Source organism: Carcharhinus amblyrhynchos, chromosome 12 (genome assembly GCF_965287045.1).
Source record: "Carcharhinus amblyrhynchos chromosome 12, sCarAmb.v2.hapA, whole genome shotgun sequence".
Taxonomy (NCBI): domain Eukaryota; kingdom Metazoa; phylum Chordata; class Chondrichthyes; order Carcharhiniformes; family Carcharhinidae; genus Carcharhinus; species Carcharhinus amblyrhynchos.
In genome coordinates this window covers 71,219,577-71,237,003 of record NC_137335.1, presented here as the reverse complement: position 1 = coordinate 71,237,003, position 17,427 = coordinate 71,219,577, and the positions used below count along the sequence as shown (strand labels likewise).

Sequence of the window (17,427 nt, the reverse complement as noted above, 5' to 3'; positions counted from 1 at the left end):
AGTTGCATTTGCTGCCCTTGTCTTCCTAAGGTAGTCGAGTTTGTGGATTTGGAAGGTGCTGTTGCAGGAGCCATGGCGATTTGCTGTATTGCATCTTGTTGATGGCGCACGTTGCAGCCACGATGCATCGGTGGTGGAGGGTGTGAATGTTTATGGAGGGGGTGTCATTCAAGTGGGCTGCTTTATCCTGCAAGATGTCAGGTTTCTTGAGTGTTATTGGAGCTGCACTCAACCAGGCAAGTCGAGAGTGCTCCATCACACTCGTGACTTGTGCCTTGTAGATGGCGGACAAGCTGGGAGTCAGGAGGTGAGTTACACTCGACAGAATTCCAAGCATCTGACCTGCTCTTGAGGCCATGGTATTTATTTATTCAGTTTCTGGTCAAAAGTAACTGCCGGGATGTTAATACTGGAGGATTCAGCAATGGTAATGCCATTGAATGTCAAGGGGAGATGCTTTGACTCTCTCTTGCTGGAGACTGTCATTACCTGGCACTTGTATGGCATGAATGTTATTTGCCACTTATTAATCTAAGCTTTGAATCTTGCGGCATTAAGTACTTCAGTATCTGGACATTATAACCATCAGTGAACAGTTCCACTTCTGACCTTATAATGGAGGAAAGATTATTGAAGAAGCAGTTGAAGGTAGTTGGGCCGAGGACACTATCCTGAGGAATAATTGCTGCAAATGCTTCTTACCTGACTGACTGTAATGCTCTCATGTTAACAATTTGTTTACAACAGGCTGTCTTTTGCCCCAAGTCAAAAGAAAACATTCTTTCTGGTTGTACCACAGCTTGTGGTCCGCCCAAGACCGCAAGAAACTACAAAAGGGTCGTGAATGAAGCCCAGTCCATCACTCAGACCAACCTCCCACCCATTGACACTATCTACATTTCCCACTGTCTTGGAAAAGCAGCCAGCATAATTAAGGACCCCTGCACCTTCCACCTTCTTCCTTCGGGACAAGGATACATGTGAACTGACACATACCAACTGACTCAAAAACAGCTTCTTCCCTGTTGCCATCAGACTTTTGAATGGACCTACTACTCATTAAGTTGATCATTCTCCACACCCTAGCTATGACTGAAAGACTACATTCTGCACTCACTCCTCTCTTTCTCTATAAACGGTATGCTTTGTTTGTATGGCAGCAAGAAACAATACTTTTCACTGTCTACTAATACATATGAAAATAATAAATCAAATCAAAGAATTTGGCAGTCCTTTGTATAGACTATTTGACAAAATTTTTCAATTACTGTGTGGGCTTAACTTTATAATTGTGTGCAAAATTCATGCAATAAAGCTTCTGTGGTGAAAAAAGAAACCTCCTTTAGCAATACCCTGACTTTTGACAAGGAAAAAACTCACGTGATCAGGTCCTTGTATTAACCATTTGCGAAGGAATCTCAAAACAGGAACAATTTCCTTTGACCTTTTTTTGTAGGTTTATTTATTAATGTCACAAGTAGGCTCACATTAACATTGCAATGAAGTTACTGTGAAAAATCCCCTCGTCGCCACTCTCCGATGCCTGTTTGGGTATACTGAGGGCGAATTTAGCATGGCCAATGCATCTAACCAGCACGTCTTTCGGACTGTGGAAGTTAACTGGAGCACTTGGAGGAAACCCACGCAGACACAGGGAGAACGTGCAGACTCCGCTCAGACAGTGACCCAAGCTGGGAATCGAACTCAGGTCCTTGGTGCTGTGGGGCAGCAGTGCTACAAAATATACTGTTATTGCAGAGTTCAATGTAGGCTGGCACATTGAATCAAATTGAATTGAACTGACTTATTAATGTCACATGAATTGGGATACAGTGAAAAATATTGTTTCTTGCGCACTATACAGACAAAGCATACAGTTTATAGAGCACATAGGGGAGAAGGAAAGGACAGGGTGCAGGATATGGTGTTTTAGCCTTTTCATCAAAATATCAAGTGTTCTCCCTCCCTAGTTCACTGAAGCCATTGAGCTGATACTCTGGGCTGGATGGTTAGAGTGCATTTAGATGATGAGAGTTGCACCTGGAGGAAACAGATGAACGGGGTAGGCTGTGATAGCCTGAAACCTGTTCAACTTGCAGAGCAATGACCTACCCCCAACCCAGTCCTGCAAGATGACATCTGTTGAGTTGGAAGATGCACTGAGCGACAATAGTGCAAAGCTAGCTCACTGCTGCAAGACAAGATGTGGAAAAGCAAGCTCCAGTAAAACAGTCTCTGGCACATTCCACCTCCACGTTGTCAGTGCTAATCGGGAGCTGAGTATCAACATCGATGGCCAGAGTCTGAAAAGGACCCCCAATCTAGGTGACACCTTTGAATGAACTCTCAATGTACCGGCAACACCACATCAAGATTGCAGAATACATTAAAATCCGCAGTAACCTCCTCAGTAAACTGGCTGGTACCTCATGGGGATCGTAGGCCAAGACTCTAGGGATCTCTGTCTTGTCATCACATCCTCAACTACAGAATACTGCACCCCAATTTGGCACCACTGTACTCACACTGAGGCCAGAATTTGATGGCTCCACCCGCTCTGGGTATTGGAACTGGTGAGGGATGGAGCATGGAAAAGCCCATTGACCTCAGGCGGGATTTTACAGTTTTGGGACGAGCGAGGCTGTAAAGTAATGGTTTAGTCAGTTGTGTCAATGCAAACCAGGATGCAAAGCCCATGCGTGTTATATGTGGGAAGATACTGGTGAATGAATGTTTGAAACCCTTGAAACTGCAATGACATAGAGTCATAGAGGTTTACAGCATGGAAACAGGCCCTTCAGCCCAATTTGTCCATGCCATCCTTTTTTTAAACCCCTAAACTCATCCCAAATGCCCGCATTTGGCCCATATCCCCCTATATCTGTCTTATCCATGTAACAATCTAAATGCTTTTTAAAAGACAAAATTGTACCCACCTCCTCTATTACCTCTGGCAGCTTGTTCTAGACACTCACCACCCTAAATGTCTCAACTGAACAATGTGCATCATTGCAGGTGCAGTTTGATCAGCACATCTTCCTGGCTGCAAATCCTGAGTAACATTCCTGCCCCACCTGCTCCCTCTCCCACCCCCTTCCCTGCCTTACATCAGGAGAGTAATCTCAACAGGCAAGCAGCTGGAGAAGGTCTGTACTCTAACCCAAGCTCCCCCTTCTTCAAGGACCTCCTCAGCCCACCAGCAGTGCAGCTTCCATCATGCCCACTACACCGAGGGGTAACTGCTGAGGACCTCTGGCAGGAGATAACATCCATCAGAAACCATGCTTTCATTGTAGATCCCAACCGCTCATCCAGAGGATGGCAGAATACTGCGGATACTGGAAATCTGCCTGGGTTTGATCCCCCATGGTAGAAGTGGCCCTTTTTAAACTGTTTCCAGGCTGTTACCCAATATCAGGTCCAACTGGCGATGTTCAAAAAATTTTTACGGCGACCCACTTTTACTACACAGCCGTCTTCATGATCCACGCCACGCTCCCTTATTACTTAATGTGACAGGTGAATCTGCGTGCTCCCTCCTTATGATCTCACTCCAATCAGATTCACAAGATAGAACATAGAACATAGAACACTACAGCACAAACAGGCCCTTTGGCCCACAAGTTGCGCCGATCATATCCCTACCTACCAGGCCTATCTATAACCCTCAATCCCATTAAATCCCATGTACTCATCCAGAAGTCTCTTAAAAGACCCTAGTGAGTTCGCCTCTACCACCACCGACGGCAGCTGATTCCACTCACTCACCACCCTCTGAGTGAAAAACTTACCCCAGACATCTCCTCTGTACTTGCTTCCCAGCACCTTAAACCTGTGTCCTCTTGTAGCGACCATTTCAGCCCTGGGAAATAGCCTCTGAGAATCCACCCTATCTATACCTCTCAACATCTTATAAACCTCTATCAGGTCGCCTCTCAACCTTCGTCTCTCCAGGGAGAATAGACCTAGCTCCCTCAACTTATCCTCATAAGGCATGCCACCCAATCCAGGCAACATCCTTGTAAATCTCCTCTGCACCCTCTCAATAGCTTCCACATCCTTCTTGACAAGGTGAGAGGACAACGCTCATATCAGATAAAGGCAAATTATTGTGGATGCTGGAATTTGAAACCCAAAGAGAAAATGCTGGAAAATCTCAGCAGGTCTGGCAGCATCTGTAAGGAGAGAAAAGAGCTGACGTTTCAAGTCCAGGTGATCCTTTGTCTGAACATGAAATGCAGAATTCCCTATGTGCTGTCTTCACTTTTGCGAAGACAGGAAGCCCCGCCTCTGAACAATGGCTTACATTGTCGCGGAGTGTCTGCTCACTATACTTGAAGGCAGTCTTAAAGAGCACCAACCAGTCACTGACAAGGCTATTGTTGGCCCTGTGACTATGCAGCTGCTAAATAATAAATAAATAAGTGAGCTTCACGGGGGATTCTTGTGAGCGTTGCTTAGATGCTGGCTTCTCATTCGTCAGAGAGGCTTAAGAAGTGATACCCGGTGTTTCAGATCCTTGGGGGTTAGAGAGAATACAGACAAGAGCTGAAATCAGGCAAACGTTGATGCTTACCGGGCCTTGAAATTAAGTTTAAGAATCCAGATCCAAACGCTCTCAGCACTGATGCCTCGCCAGAACACATTTTGCTCAGACTGGTGCTTTGTTTTACACTGAATTGCAATAAGTGTCAGCTTCTGCACATTATAAGAGCTGTTTTCTGTAAATGGCTTTGGGCTGTCAACCAGTAGGAATCCTGTGGCGGGATGTCACTCTAATGCTGCCTGATGATGATGCAGCCTGATCTCCTGACTTTAAACATTTACTTTTAGAGAACCTATATATTGCGGTGAAAAAGTGTTTCTTGCAGTGTTTTTCAAAGTGAGGGGTCGTGACCCGTGGATGGGCCGGGGGCTACTGAAAATTAGTTGCCAAAAATCATCCCCAAAGTTCACCTAACCTTGTTTTCCATTTTCTCTTGGAAATTCTTGCTGCAGTGCAGTGTACCACATGAGACAAGAATAAACAGGTCAGCACCCTGTTTGTGCACTTGGCACCCATGTATGTGCACTTGTGTAACTATTTTAATTAGGCAATTAAGGTTGGCCTACCTGAATATGAACTCCCTGATTAAGGGCCAAATTGAGGTTCAATCAGGGAATCCCATGCTTTGTACTTAAACATAAGTGTCAGTTCTTCTGGCACTCCAATTAGAGACTGCAGACTGAGAACACTCTGTATAGTGTTGTTGGATCTTGTAAATAAAGGCATTTTGGTGAAGGGACTTCTGTCTCCGAGGACCTATTACAACCTGGCACCATTTTCTTTTCCACTTCTAATAAGCCAATTGTAGACATGGATTGTTTTGTTACATGAAAGAGCGACAGGGCCAGAGTCATTAATAGCTGATAAGCCTACAGGCCAGAATCTTACATCTGAATCTGCCAGAGAGAATCTGGTTGCTCTGCCGAGTCCACTACAGGACAGAGCTATACTATTGTTAGCTCTGAACACCTGCTGCACCTGCAAGCTGGGTTTTTGCGACTCATGCACAAGGACCTCGAGGTCCCTCTGCACCGTCGCCTGCTGCAGTTTTTCTCCACGTAAGTAATAATCCTTCCTACCATTATTCCTACCAAAGTGGACCACCTCGCACTTGCCAACATTAAATTCCATTTGCCATTTCCTGGCCCATTCGCCCAGCCTGTCTAGATCCTTCTGTAGACTCTCCACACCCTCCGCACAATTTGCCTTTCCACCAATTTTGGTGTCATCAGCAAATTTCGACACCCTACACTCGGTTCCCTCCTCCAGATCATCTATATAAATGGTAAATAGCTGAGGCCCCAGCACCGACCCCTGGGGCACTCCACTAGTCACCATCTGCCAATCCGAATAGCACCCATTGACCCCCACTCTCTGCCTCCTATTTGACAACCAGTCCTCTATCCACGCTAACACCCTACCCCCAACTCCATGCCCCCTGACCTTCTGCAATAACCTCTTGTGAGGTACCTTGTCAAACGCCTTCTGAAAATCAAGAAAGACCACATCCACCGGCTCTCCTCTATCCACCGCCCTAGACACATCCTCATAGAACTCCAGTAAATTTGTCAGACACGACTTCCCTTTAACGAAACCGTGCTGCATCTGCTCTATCAAGCAGTTCCCCTCAAGATGCCTCGCTATTTCCTCCTTGATGACAGATTCTAACATTTTACCTACAACAGACGTTAAACTAACCGGCCTATAATTCCCCGCCTTTTGCCTGGCACCCTTCTTAAACAACGGCGTAACATTAGCCATTTTCCAATCTTTCGGCACTTCCCCGGAATCCAGCGACGTCTGGAAAATAACCACCAAGGCATCCACTATCACCTCCGCCATTTCTTTCAGGACCCTCGGATGCATTCCATCCAGTCCTGGGAACTTGTCCACAATCAGCCCCTCCAGTCTGTCGAGCACCACCTCTCTAGTAACAGTAATGTCATCGAGACCCTCCAGTCCTACCACCTTTCCATCTCTAACATCCGGCAAATTATTCACGTCCTCCTCCGTGAAGACCGAAACAAAAAAGTTATTCAAGACCTCAGCCATATCCCCATCCCCTACCACTAAGTCCCCCTTCTCATCCTCTAAGGGTTGCGTGGCCAACTATCCTCTAAGCAGGTTTACCAACATTCACAATATCAAACCCCATCTCCAGGTTGGTACTGTTGCATGAGATAGTTTTTTCATTGTTCGGTGAAATGAGCCCCTTGTCTCCCCACCCCCCTGGTTAGCTCAGATGGTTGGAGCGTGGTTCTAATAACACTAAGTTTGTGGGTTCGATCTCCATACTGGCCAAATGTAATTATCTGTACCATCCTGTCTGATGTTGGTGAGGCGTCCTGCCTGGCCCATTACAACTGGCACAGCACAATCAGCTCCCGGAAGATCCAGACCACGGTGCGCCTACCGCTGCCCAGGGAACTGGCCAAGCACGCCGTGTCAGAAGAGGCGAAGATGGTGACCAAGTACATCAGCTACAAGTAAAACTCCGCAATGGACTGAAAAGCTTCCCCATCCCACCGCCAGGTGAAGTCCAATGTACTGTTGTTTCTCGTGACTGCATTAAAGTTTGACTTAACAGCATTGGTATTGTGATCCTGTGTGCGTGTGCCAATTTGAAAGAAAACTGCCCACTGGCAAAGGCTTTCATTGCGCATCAACGTTCTGCTCTTCAAGCACAAACCCACGATTATTTTGTGGAGTAAGCGCTCCCAAGATATTTGGTTGTCAGAAGAATGAGTTGCTGCAAAAAATAGGTACATGCTGTGGACTCTTGTTTTCAAACCTTTCTTCCCGGTGATCCACTTTTACTAAATAGCCGCAGCTCGCGACCCACACCATGTTCCCTTCCAACTTAACGTGACAACTGAGCCCCCTCGCTCCTCATGATTTCACTCCAATCAGGTTCACAGGATGAGGAGGCCACGCACAGATCAGGTGCAGAATTCAGCCGGTTCCTTTATGCTCTCTTCACCTTTGTGACAATGGAAAATCTCACCTCGCACATGTAGGTCATTGTGAAAGGCAATAGCAATAAAATGCTTGTTTTACTCAGCACTGGATAGTCCTGGGAGATGCTAATGCAGAATGATGACAACCTCGTAGACTTGCCGTGGTGAATTTTACCATCCCATCCACCACGGGAATCCGAGCAGGCGAGGGGCAGATAGGTCTGTTGAACTCAGGTGGGATTTTCTGCTTCTGGGGCAAACGTGGCCGTAAAATCCCGCCCATGGTGTGTTTTTAAACATGTTGCCGTGGGTCAGGTACAGCAGCTCAGAATTCTCATTTCTAAGTTAATAACTGACTCTAAGTCTTGAACTCAAAGGGGTTTTTCACCCAACTTTTCTCTTTCAAAATATTAATCTTCTCCTCTGGAAAGTAGCATGCGAACCATGTTAAATGTTTCAGGGACTATTGATTCCTCTGCAACAACACAGGGCTTTTGCTATGCAGTAATCTGCTCTGTAAAAGGCTAATTGTGCTTTGTCATTTCTAAGAACTTGAGATGGTGATTTCAGTTCTTGCTGCATCCTTTGAAACAAAAATCCAAAGGTTTGTTCTCCAGGCTGCTGTGGTTAGTCTTCAGATCCAGGGTAAGGTATTTAAATGGATACAAAATGGATACAAAAAAGTGTGGTTGTAGAGGGTTGTTTTTCAAAGTGGTGGCCTGTGACCAGCAGTGTGCCTCAGGGATCGGTGCTGGATCCATGTTATTTCTCATTTATATTAATGATGTGGATGAGAATATAGGAGGCATGGTTAGTAAGTTTGCAGATGACACCAAGAAAGTTATCTCCAATTGCCATCGGGTCTTGATCAATTGGGCCAGTGGGCTGACAAATGGCAGATGGAATTTAATTTAGACAAATGCAAGGTGATGCATTTTGGTAGAGTGAACCAGATCACTCCTCAGCTTCCAACACTCCAGAGAAAAAAAGTCCCAGTCTATCCAGCCTCTCCTTATAACCCAAACCATCAAGTCCCGGTAGCATCCTAGTAAATCTTTTCTGCACTCTTTCTAGTTTAATAATATCCTTTCTATAATAGGGTGACCAGAACTGCACACAGTATTCCAAGTGTGAACAGGGCAGGACTTACTCAGTTAATGGTAGGGCATTGGGAGAGTTACAGTATAAAGAGATCTCGGGGTACAAATTCATAGCTCCTTGAAAGTGGAGTCACAGGTGGACAGAGTGGTGGAGAAGGCATTCGGCATGCTTGGTTTCATCAGTCAGAACATTGAATACAGGAGTTGGGACATCTTGTTGAACTTGTATAAGACATTGTTAAGGCCACACATGGAATACTGTGCGCAGTTCTGGTCACCCTATTATAGAAAGGACATAATTAAACTAGAAAGAGTGCAGTAAATATTAACTAGGATGCTACCGGGGCTTGATGGTTTGGATTATAAGGAGAGGCTGGATAGACTGGGACTTTTTTCTCTGGAGCAGAGGGGGCTGAGGGGTTATCTTATAGAGGTCCATAAAATAATGAGAGGCATAGATCAGCTAGATAGTGAATATCTTTTCCCAAAGGTATGGGAGTCAAAAACTAGATGGCATAGGTTTAAGATGAGAGGGAAGAGATACAAAGGTGTCCAGAGGGACAATTTTTCACACAGAGGGTGGTGAGTGTCTAGAACAAGCTGCCAGAGGTAATAGAGGAGGTGGGTACAATTTTGCCTCTTAAAAAGCATTTAGATTGTTACATGGATAAGACAGATATAGAGGAATATGGGCCAAATGCAGGCAATTGGGATTAACTTAGGGGTTTAACGTGGCGAAAAACTGCAGCAGGCGACGGTGCAGAGGGACCTCGGGGTCCTTGTGCATGAGTCGCAAAAACCCAGCCTGCAAGTGCAGCAGGTGGTCAGGAAGGCGAATGGGATGCTGGCCTTCATAGCGAGGGGGATTGAATATAAAAGTAGGGAGGTCTTGCTGCAGCTGTATAGGGCATTGGTGAGGCCGCAGCTGGAGTACTGTGTGCAGTTTTGGGCGCCGCACCTGCGCAAGGATATTTTGGCCCTGGAGGGAGTGCAGAGGAGGTTTACTAGGCTGATACCGGAGTTGAGGGGGTTGAGCTATGAGGAGAGGCTGAATAAACTAGGCTTGTACTCGTTAGAGTTTAGAAGAATGAGGGGAGATCTCATTGAGACGTATAAGATGATGAATGGGATGGATAGGATAGAGGTGGAAAGACTCTTCCCGCTCAAAAAAGACAGTAGGACTAGGGGGCACAGCCTCAAGATAAAGGGGGGGCGGTTCAGAACGGAGTTGAGGAGGAACTTCTTCACTCAAAGGGTGGTGAATCTCTGGAATTCTCTGCCCGTTGAAGTGGTGGAGGCTGCCTCGCTAAATATTTTTAAGAAGCGGGTTGATGGGTTTTTGATAAGAGAGGGGATTAAGGGTTATGGGGAGAGGGCGGGAAAGTGGAACTGAGCCACGACAGATCAGCCATGATCTTATTGAATGGCGGGGCAGGCTCGAAGGGCCAGATGGCCTACTCCTGCTCCTATTTCTTATGTTCTTATTATGTTCTTAAAAGAAGGGTGGCATGGACAAATTGGGCTGAAGGGCCTGTTTCCATGCAGTAAACCTCTATGACTCTATGTCATTGCAGTTTCGAGGGTTTCAAGCATTCATTCACCAGTATCTTCCCACATATAACACACATGGGCTTTGCATGCTGGTTTGCATTGACACAACTGACTAAACCATTACTCAAAAAAGAACTCAACTTCAAACGGCTTTGCTCCTGATTTTAGTTTTTTTTGCAGACTGTTCATCAAAGGCCCTGGCGATGTTGGTCAGGAAGGCGAATGGGATGCTGGCCTTCATAGCGAGGGGGATTGAATATAAAAGTAGGGAGGTCTTGCTGCGGCTGTATAGGGCATTGGTGAGGCCGCAGCTGGAGTACTGTGTGCAGTTTTGGGCGCCGTACTTACGCAAGGACATTTTGGCCTTGGAGGGAGTGCAGAGGAGGTTTACTAGGCTGATGCCGGAGTTGAGGGGGTTGAGCTATGAGGAGAGGCTGAATAAATTAGGCTTGTACACGTTAGAGTTTAGAAGAATGAGGGGAGATCTCATTGAGACGTATAAGATGATGAATGGGATGGATAGGATAGAGGTGGAGAGACTCTTCCCGCTCAGAAAGGATAGTAGGACTAGGGGGCACAGCCTCAAGATAAAGGGGGGCCGGTTTAGAACAGAGTTGAGGAGGAACTTCTTCACTCAAAGGGTGGTGAATCTCTGTAATTCTCTGCCCGTTGAAGTGGTGGAGGCTACCTCGCTAAATATTTTTAAGACGCGAGTTGATGGGTTTTTGATAAGAGAGGGGATTAAGGGTTATGGGGAGAGGGCGGGAAAGTGGAACTGAGCCACGACAGATCAGCCATGATCTTATTGAATGGCGGGGCAGGCTCGAAGGGCTAGATGGCCTACTCCTGCTCCTATTTCTTATGTTCTTATTATGTTCTTGCACCGAAGGAGGGGACTTTCCAAAGGATGTCTAACCATGCTGGCACCCATGTTGCTCGCCCATCTGTAACTTTGTGACTCTTTGTTGCAGTAACCTGGTGATTTTATTGAAACTAATCAGATTATGAGGGGCCTTGACAAGGTAGATGCTGCGAGATACTGTGGGAGGCAACTGGAGCGCCCGGAGGAAACCCAAACAGACACGGGGAGGACGTGCAAACTCCACACAGACAGATACCCAAGGCCAGAATTGAACCGCGGTCTCTGGCACTGTGAGGCAGCAGTGCTGCCCCAGTTTGTCACTGGCAAATTCATATGTCTTTTTAAAAGTTATCGTTCTCTGTGGGGATTGCCACGTACCTCCCCTCCCCATCCCCCACCTCAATATCTGGAACTAGCTCCAGGTTAAAATCAACCTTGCTATTACAATGCACAAGGCAAAGTTTACAATATTAATACAGTGGTTATCTCCTCCAGTGCAGCGCTGACCTGCCATTAACCACTTGAACATGCATTGTGACTGGAAATGAGTCCTCAATTTTCATAATGGGAATTCTCTTCCGAAAAGAGGAAACTACATGCCAGAGGCAGAAATTTGGCAGATGATAGATTAACAATGTTTTGCTTTTTGAGCAAAGCATTCCAGGGCTAAGTGGATATCTACAAGAGATATTGGTCTACAGTGTGAGAGGAAGATTGGCGACTGAAGTGGAAATGCAGCCTGCAGGTTTCTTTTCAATGAGCCAGTAAATGAGTAAAGAGTTATTTTTGAAACTGACAGCATTGTCATGTAGGGACGCCCAGCTGTCCTTTTGAGGACAAGAGAATTGGAGCAATAATCGTGATTCTTAATCCAGCAAGAATCTTCCTTTTCTTTTTGGCACAATGATTAAATCTGCATTGATTCGCCAACAAATTTGTTGGATAGATTCTCACATGACTTGAATCTCAGTTTCCCAAAGCTTTTCAAACAATGATGAAGTTTATTCTTTAACAAGAATGAGAAGCCAAACAGGAGGGCAGCTATCTCATATGTTTTAATGTGCATGATCTTGAAACATTGTGAAGGTGCAGTAATATATTTCTTGATCATTTTGATTGCATGCATGACTCTTGCTGTGTTCATAGAATCATAGAAACCGTACTTTGCATAAGGAGGCCATTCGGCCCAACAACAATCCGATAACAATCCCATCCAGGCCCTATCCCCACAACCCCACATATTTACCCCACTAATGCCTCTAACCTACACATCCCAGGATACTAAGGGGCAATTTAGCATGGCCAGTGCACCTAACCCCCACATCTTTGGACTGTGGGAGGAAACCAAGAAACCCACACAAACGTGGGGAGAACGTGTGCGCTCTGCACAGGCAGTGACCCAAGCCGAGAATTTAACCCAGGTCCTGGGTTGTGAGAAACACCATTATTCCAAACTTAAGGCCTCACCCAGGGCCAATCCAAGCTCCCCACAATGATACACAGTTCCTTATTTATAGTGAATCAGCTGGTTAGCTAACTATTACATCACTCTGTAATTGATTCAATGGTTTACTGGGTCAGCTGACCCTTACATCTTGTTCCCATTGGTCATATTACATCCAATACAAAATTATCACTGGTTACATTCTAACACTCTATCCCCTTCAAAGCCATTATATTTTTCATATATACTCATATATAAAATATATGTCACCCTATATATCTTCCTATGATTTGATGCCTAAAATTCAAAGTAGTAGCCCAGATGGGTTGTAACCAACGATTTGTACAACCGCACCATCACTTCCGATTTTTTGTATTTAAGTTCTTTGAGTTAATAACATTCCATTAGCCATTTTAATTGTTCTGTACTTGTGAACCAGCCGTTATTGATTTACGCATGTTGCTACATAAATCCCTTGCGCCCATCTTCAAATGAATGCTTTATCTCTGGTAGTGCGTCACTGCTCAAACCCCTATGTGACCAGCTGGGAAAGTTGACAATTGGCAGGTGACACAGAGATGACAGAAGTTAGGCTGCATGAAGATGGAATGCAAGAAATGTTACATTGATCGTAGGAATAATGACTGAATGCCACATTTTCTTCTTCTGATGGGGAAACAGCTCAGTAAATGTTTACATCTTGTTTCTTTGATTGCAGAATGTCCCTCCGGATCTCTCGATCTGCACCTTTGTGCTGGAACAATCTCTCTCTGTTCGAGCTCTTCAGGAGATGTTGGCAAACAATGAGGAGAAAGCAGAAGGGGCAAGTAATCAAAATACTGATAGCAACATTTAATTAACGGCAGATTTTCCCTTGCAAGGCTACCACTGAATATGTTTCTCACTCAGCTCCAGACTGTCTGGCAGTATATAACTGCTGCTGTTTCAGTAAGAAGTCTCACAACACCACGTTAAAGTCCAATAGTTTTATTTGAAATCATGAGCTTTTGGAGCACTGCTCTTTCCTCAGGCGAGTAAAAGCTCATGATTGGACTTTAACCTGGTGTTGTGAGACTTCTAACTGAGCCCACCTCAGTCCAACTCTGGCATCTCCATGTCTTCTCTGTTTCAAGAAGTGTGAGAAAGCCTGCAGAGAAGGAGGACAGCAATTTTATTGAATACAAGATGAGTTCCGTTCTGAAATCTGAGACAAGTTTTCTGCCCTTGGAGCTTTCTCACCCTTTCATTTTCTTTCCCCAAGCGGAGTCCCAGGTTTCCCATGGCCGGCTCACTTTCACCACATTGGCATCGATGTCCTTGCTGGAGTTCTCAGTGATCCTGGTGTACCCCTGATCACACTCGCGTTCACAGTTCTGAGACAGTTTAATCTTTTTATCCAATATCTATCCATGTTACCAAAAGAGAAAATGCTGGAAAATCTCAGTAGGTCTGGCAGCATCGGTAAGAAGAGAAAAGAGCTGATGTTTCAATTGTAGATGACTCTGTCAAAAGCTAAAAGGCGTAGAAAGTGGGAGATATTTAACTGTAGCACGGGGGAATGAAACTAGCTATAACAATTTAATTCACAGTCTGTTATGTTTCAACCAGATTTCACAGTTGTGTCTCAGTTAGGACATTTGGATGTAGTTTGGGAAAGCAGAGAGACTCCAAATGCGACCCCTAATGTCTTTAGCTGGCCTGCCACAGGACGGCTCGAAGGGTGAGCGCCAAGTTCTGGGACCCACAGTATATTCTAAGACAAAGGCAAAATATTGCAGAAACTGGAAATCTGAAATACAATTGAGAAAACAAAACACTGGAAATTCTTAGCAGGTCAGGCGACATCTGTGCAGAGGGAAAGAAAGACCCAAGGCAATATGCAACAACTTTGGAGAAGTACAAAGATCGGCAAATGCACTAGTGCATTTTTTAAAATACTTTTTGCGGATGTGGGTGTTGCCAGCTGGACCAGCATATATTGCCCGTCCCTAATTGCCCTTCAGAAGGTGGTGGTGAGCTGCCTTCTTGAACTGCTGCAGGCCCTGAGGTGGAGGTAGATCCACAGTGCTGTTAGGGAGGGAATTTCAGGATTCTGACCCAGAGACAGGGAAGGAACGGTGATATATTTCCAAGTCAGGGTAGAGGGGAACTTGGAGGGAGTGATTTGAGATAAGAGACAATTGCTGTCCTTGCAGGGTCGTACCTGATGCAGGTGAAGGAGTACATGACAGTGTTCGTTGTCATCCCACCCACGCTTTAGCAGTATTCACATTCTTAATTCTATGGTAGATGATTGGATATCCGATTGGAAAATCCACCGTAATAGGTTCAATTACAGCCTATTGTGATAGAATCCAGTGAAGAATTTATTGTACTTAATGCAAAATAGGACTAGTTAGCGTTCAAAGCCAATGCCTTGCTTTTCGTTAGCATTGATAAACAGCGGGTATTTAAGGAGTACCAAAATGTTAGTCTTAATTTTCTTTCTTAGAGAGCAGAGGAATACTTGCACTAATGCTAACACCACTAGTATTTCCTCCCATGTTGTTTGCTGTTATAAATGACAATGTTTTATGGGCAATAACAATGGGAACCTATAAATAAATGTTACTGCTCTATTCTTGCCTTAGGTCTGCAGGAATCATAATTACACACTTTGCATGCTCAGTAACGGTGTTCATCTGTGGGAATTCCAATTGTTGCTATTGCTATTATTGAAACCAACACTCTTGTGCTTCATATCTAAAGCTTCCCTTCTTAGCAGCTGCTGATTGATACTTTTTCCTGCATCTTGCGATGTATAATTGACAGACTTTGTGTTAGTGCGCAACAGAGCCAAGCTTCATCCTGCAACCAGTTATAACAGATCACCAAAGTTTAAAATTTATTTATCAGTGTCACAAGTAGGATTATGTTAACACCGCAATGAAGTTACTGCGAAAATCCCCTAGTCGCCACACTCCGGCTACGCTGAGGGAGAATTTAGCATGGCCAAGCACCTAACCAGCACATCTTTCAGACTGTGGGAGGAAACCGTAGCACCCGGAGGAAACTTATAGGGAGATATGGGAGAATGGCAAACTCCTCACAAACCCAAACCCGCGCTGTGAGGCAGCCGTGTTAACCACCCTGTGCATGATATGCACATACTTCAGGAAACGTAAAGGAGAACATGCATCTACATCAGTGGGGACGAAGTAGAAAGGGTCGAGAGCTTCGAGCTTTTCGGTATCCAGACCACCAACAACCTGTACTGATCCCCCCATGCCGACACTATAGTTAAGAAAGCTCACCAATGTCTCTACTTTCTCAGAAGACTAAGGAAATTTGGCATCTCAGCTACGACTCTCGCCCACTTTTACAGATGCACCACAGAAAGCATTCTTTCTAATTCTATCACAGCTCCTGCTCTGCCTAAGACTGCAAGGAACTTCGACAGGTCGTGAATGTAGCCCAATCCATCATGCAAACCAATCTCCCATCTATTGACTCAGTCAATACTTCCCCATGCACCCCAGACATTCTCTCTTCCACCTTCTTCCTTTGGAAAAAGATGCAAAAGCCTGAGATCATGTACCAACCGACTCAAGGACAGCTTCGTCTCTGCTGCTGTCAGACCTTTGAATGGACTTACCTTGCATTAACTTGATCTTTTTCTATACCCCAGGGACGACTACATTCTGCACTCTCTCACTTCCTTCTGTATGAATGGTATGCTTTGTTTGTAAAGCACACAAGAAACAATACTTTTCACTGTATGTTAATACATGTGACAATAATAAATCAAATCAAATCAAATTAAAATACATGTGGCATTGCCAACTGTGACTAAATGCATTCCTGCTGGTTTCATCACTTGGCTTGCCCACATGCTGAATGGCTGCAGCCACTTGTTGGCCAACACATCCATCCTTGTGTCGTACTGCCCTCCGACACAAATTGGAAAGTGAGAAGACATATTGCCAATTGGATGGAGCTTGTCTGTCAGTCCAGCAGCCTTCGTTCCTCCAGTGTAGAATATTTTAATATCAGATAAAGAACATGACAAAATAATAATCTTTTTTAATGCCTTGGTGGCTTTTCTCCAAGGCTGCATGCAACGCTGGCCTGGAGATTGGTTTTCAATTCCTGGAAACTCCAGGCTGGCCCTGGAGGATTGGCAACATCATATATAGTTACATGTGGTCAGCTTTTACGAGACCACCTGAACTAAACCTATTTGAGTCAGCTAAGATTCCTGGCCTAGTTGTTTTTACAAACGTTAATAATATTTAATAGATTTAATATTGTTGTACAGGCAGTTGGGCTGGAAGCTTCCGGTCCTGCAAACGGTGGGCATCGTCACGGGCAGGGCTGGGAAATCTGGAGAGCAATCAAATTGGTGTGAATTTCCAGTCTGGTTTGATCATTTAAAACATACACCTCTACAAAAATAACAAGCAGAGAAATGTCTTGACATCTTGACACTCAAGGCTACATTACGCCTTGAGTTGTAAGCTATTGCTATTGGAGGGTAAGCTGTGAGGAGGATGCAGAGATGCTTCAGTTGATTTGGATAGGTTGAGTGTGTGGGCATCTGCAGGACAGATGCAGTATAATGTGGATAAATGTGAGGTTATCCATTTTGGTAGCAATAATAGGAAGACAGATGGGTGTAAATTGAGAGAGTGGATACTCAGCGAGGCCTTGGAATCCTCATGCATCAGTCACTGAAAATAAGTGTGTAGCTACAGCTGGAGTAAATAAGGCAAATGATTTGTTGGCCTTCATAGCAAGAGGATTTGAGCATGGGGACAGGGAAATTTTTCTGCAATTGTACAGAGCATTGGTGAGATGACACCTGGAGTATTGTGAGCAGTTTTGATGTTTTTATCTGAGGATCAGTGTTTCTTGGTGGCATGGGGTGGAATCAATGAGACCAGGAGATCCCACCGCGGGCCAATGGCACACCACCTCTCGCGCACTGA

At 45.0% G+C, this 17,427-nt stretch overlaps 1 protein-coding gene across 1 annotated transcript in view; it reads left to right on the top strand.

The window, feature by feature from the left end:
• The window catches only part of ryr2a (ryanodine receptor 2a (cardiac)), a 662,889-nt gene that overhangs the window by 209,407 nt on the left and 436,055 nt on the right, over window positions 1-17,427 (top strand). Inside the window, exon 3 of the mRNA XM_080200677.1 lies at window positions 13,179-13,283. Within this exon, the coding sequence (XP_080056803.1) occupies window positions 13,179-13,283 (105 nt within the window). The remainder of the gene's footprint in view (window positions 1-13,178; window positions 13,284-17,427) is intronic.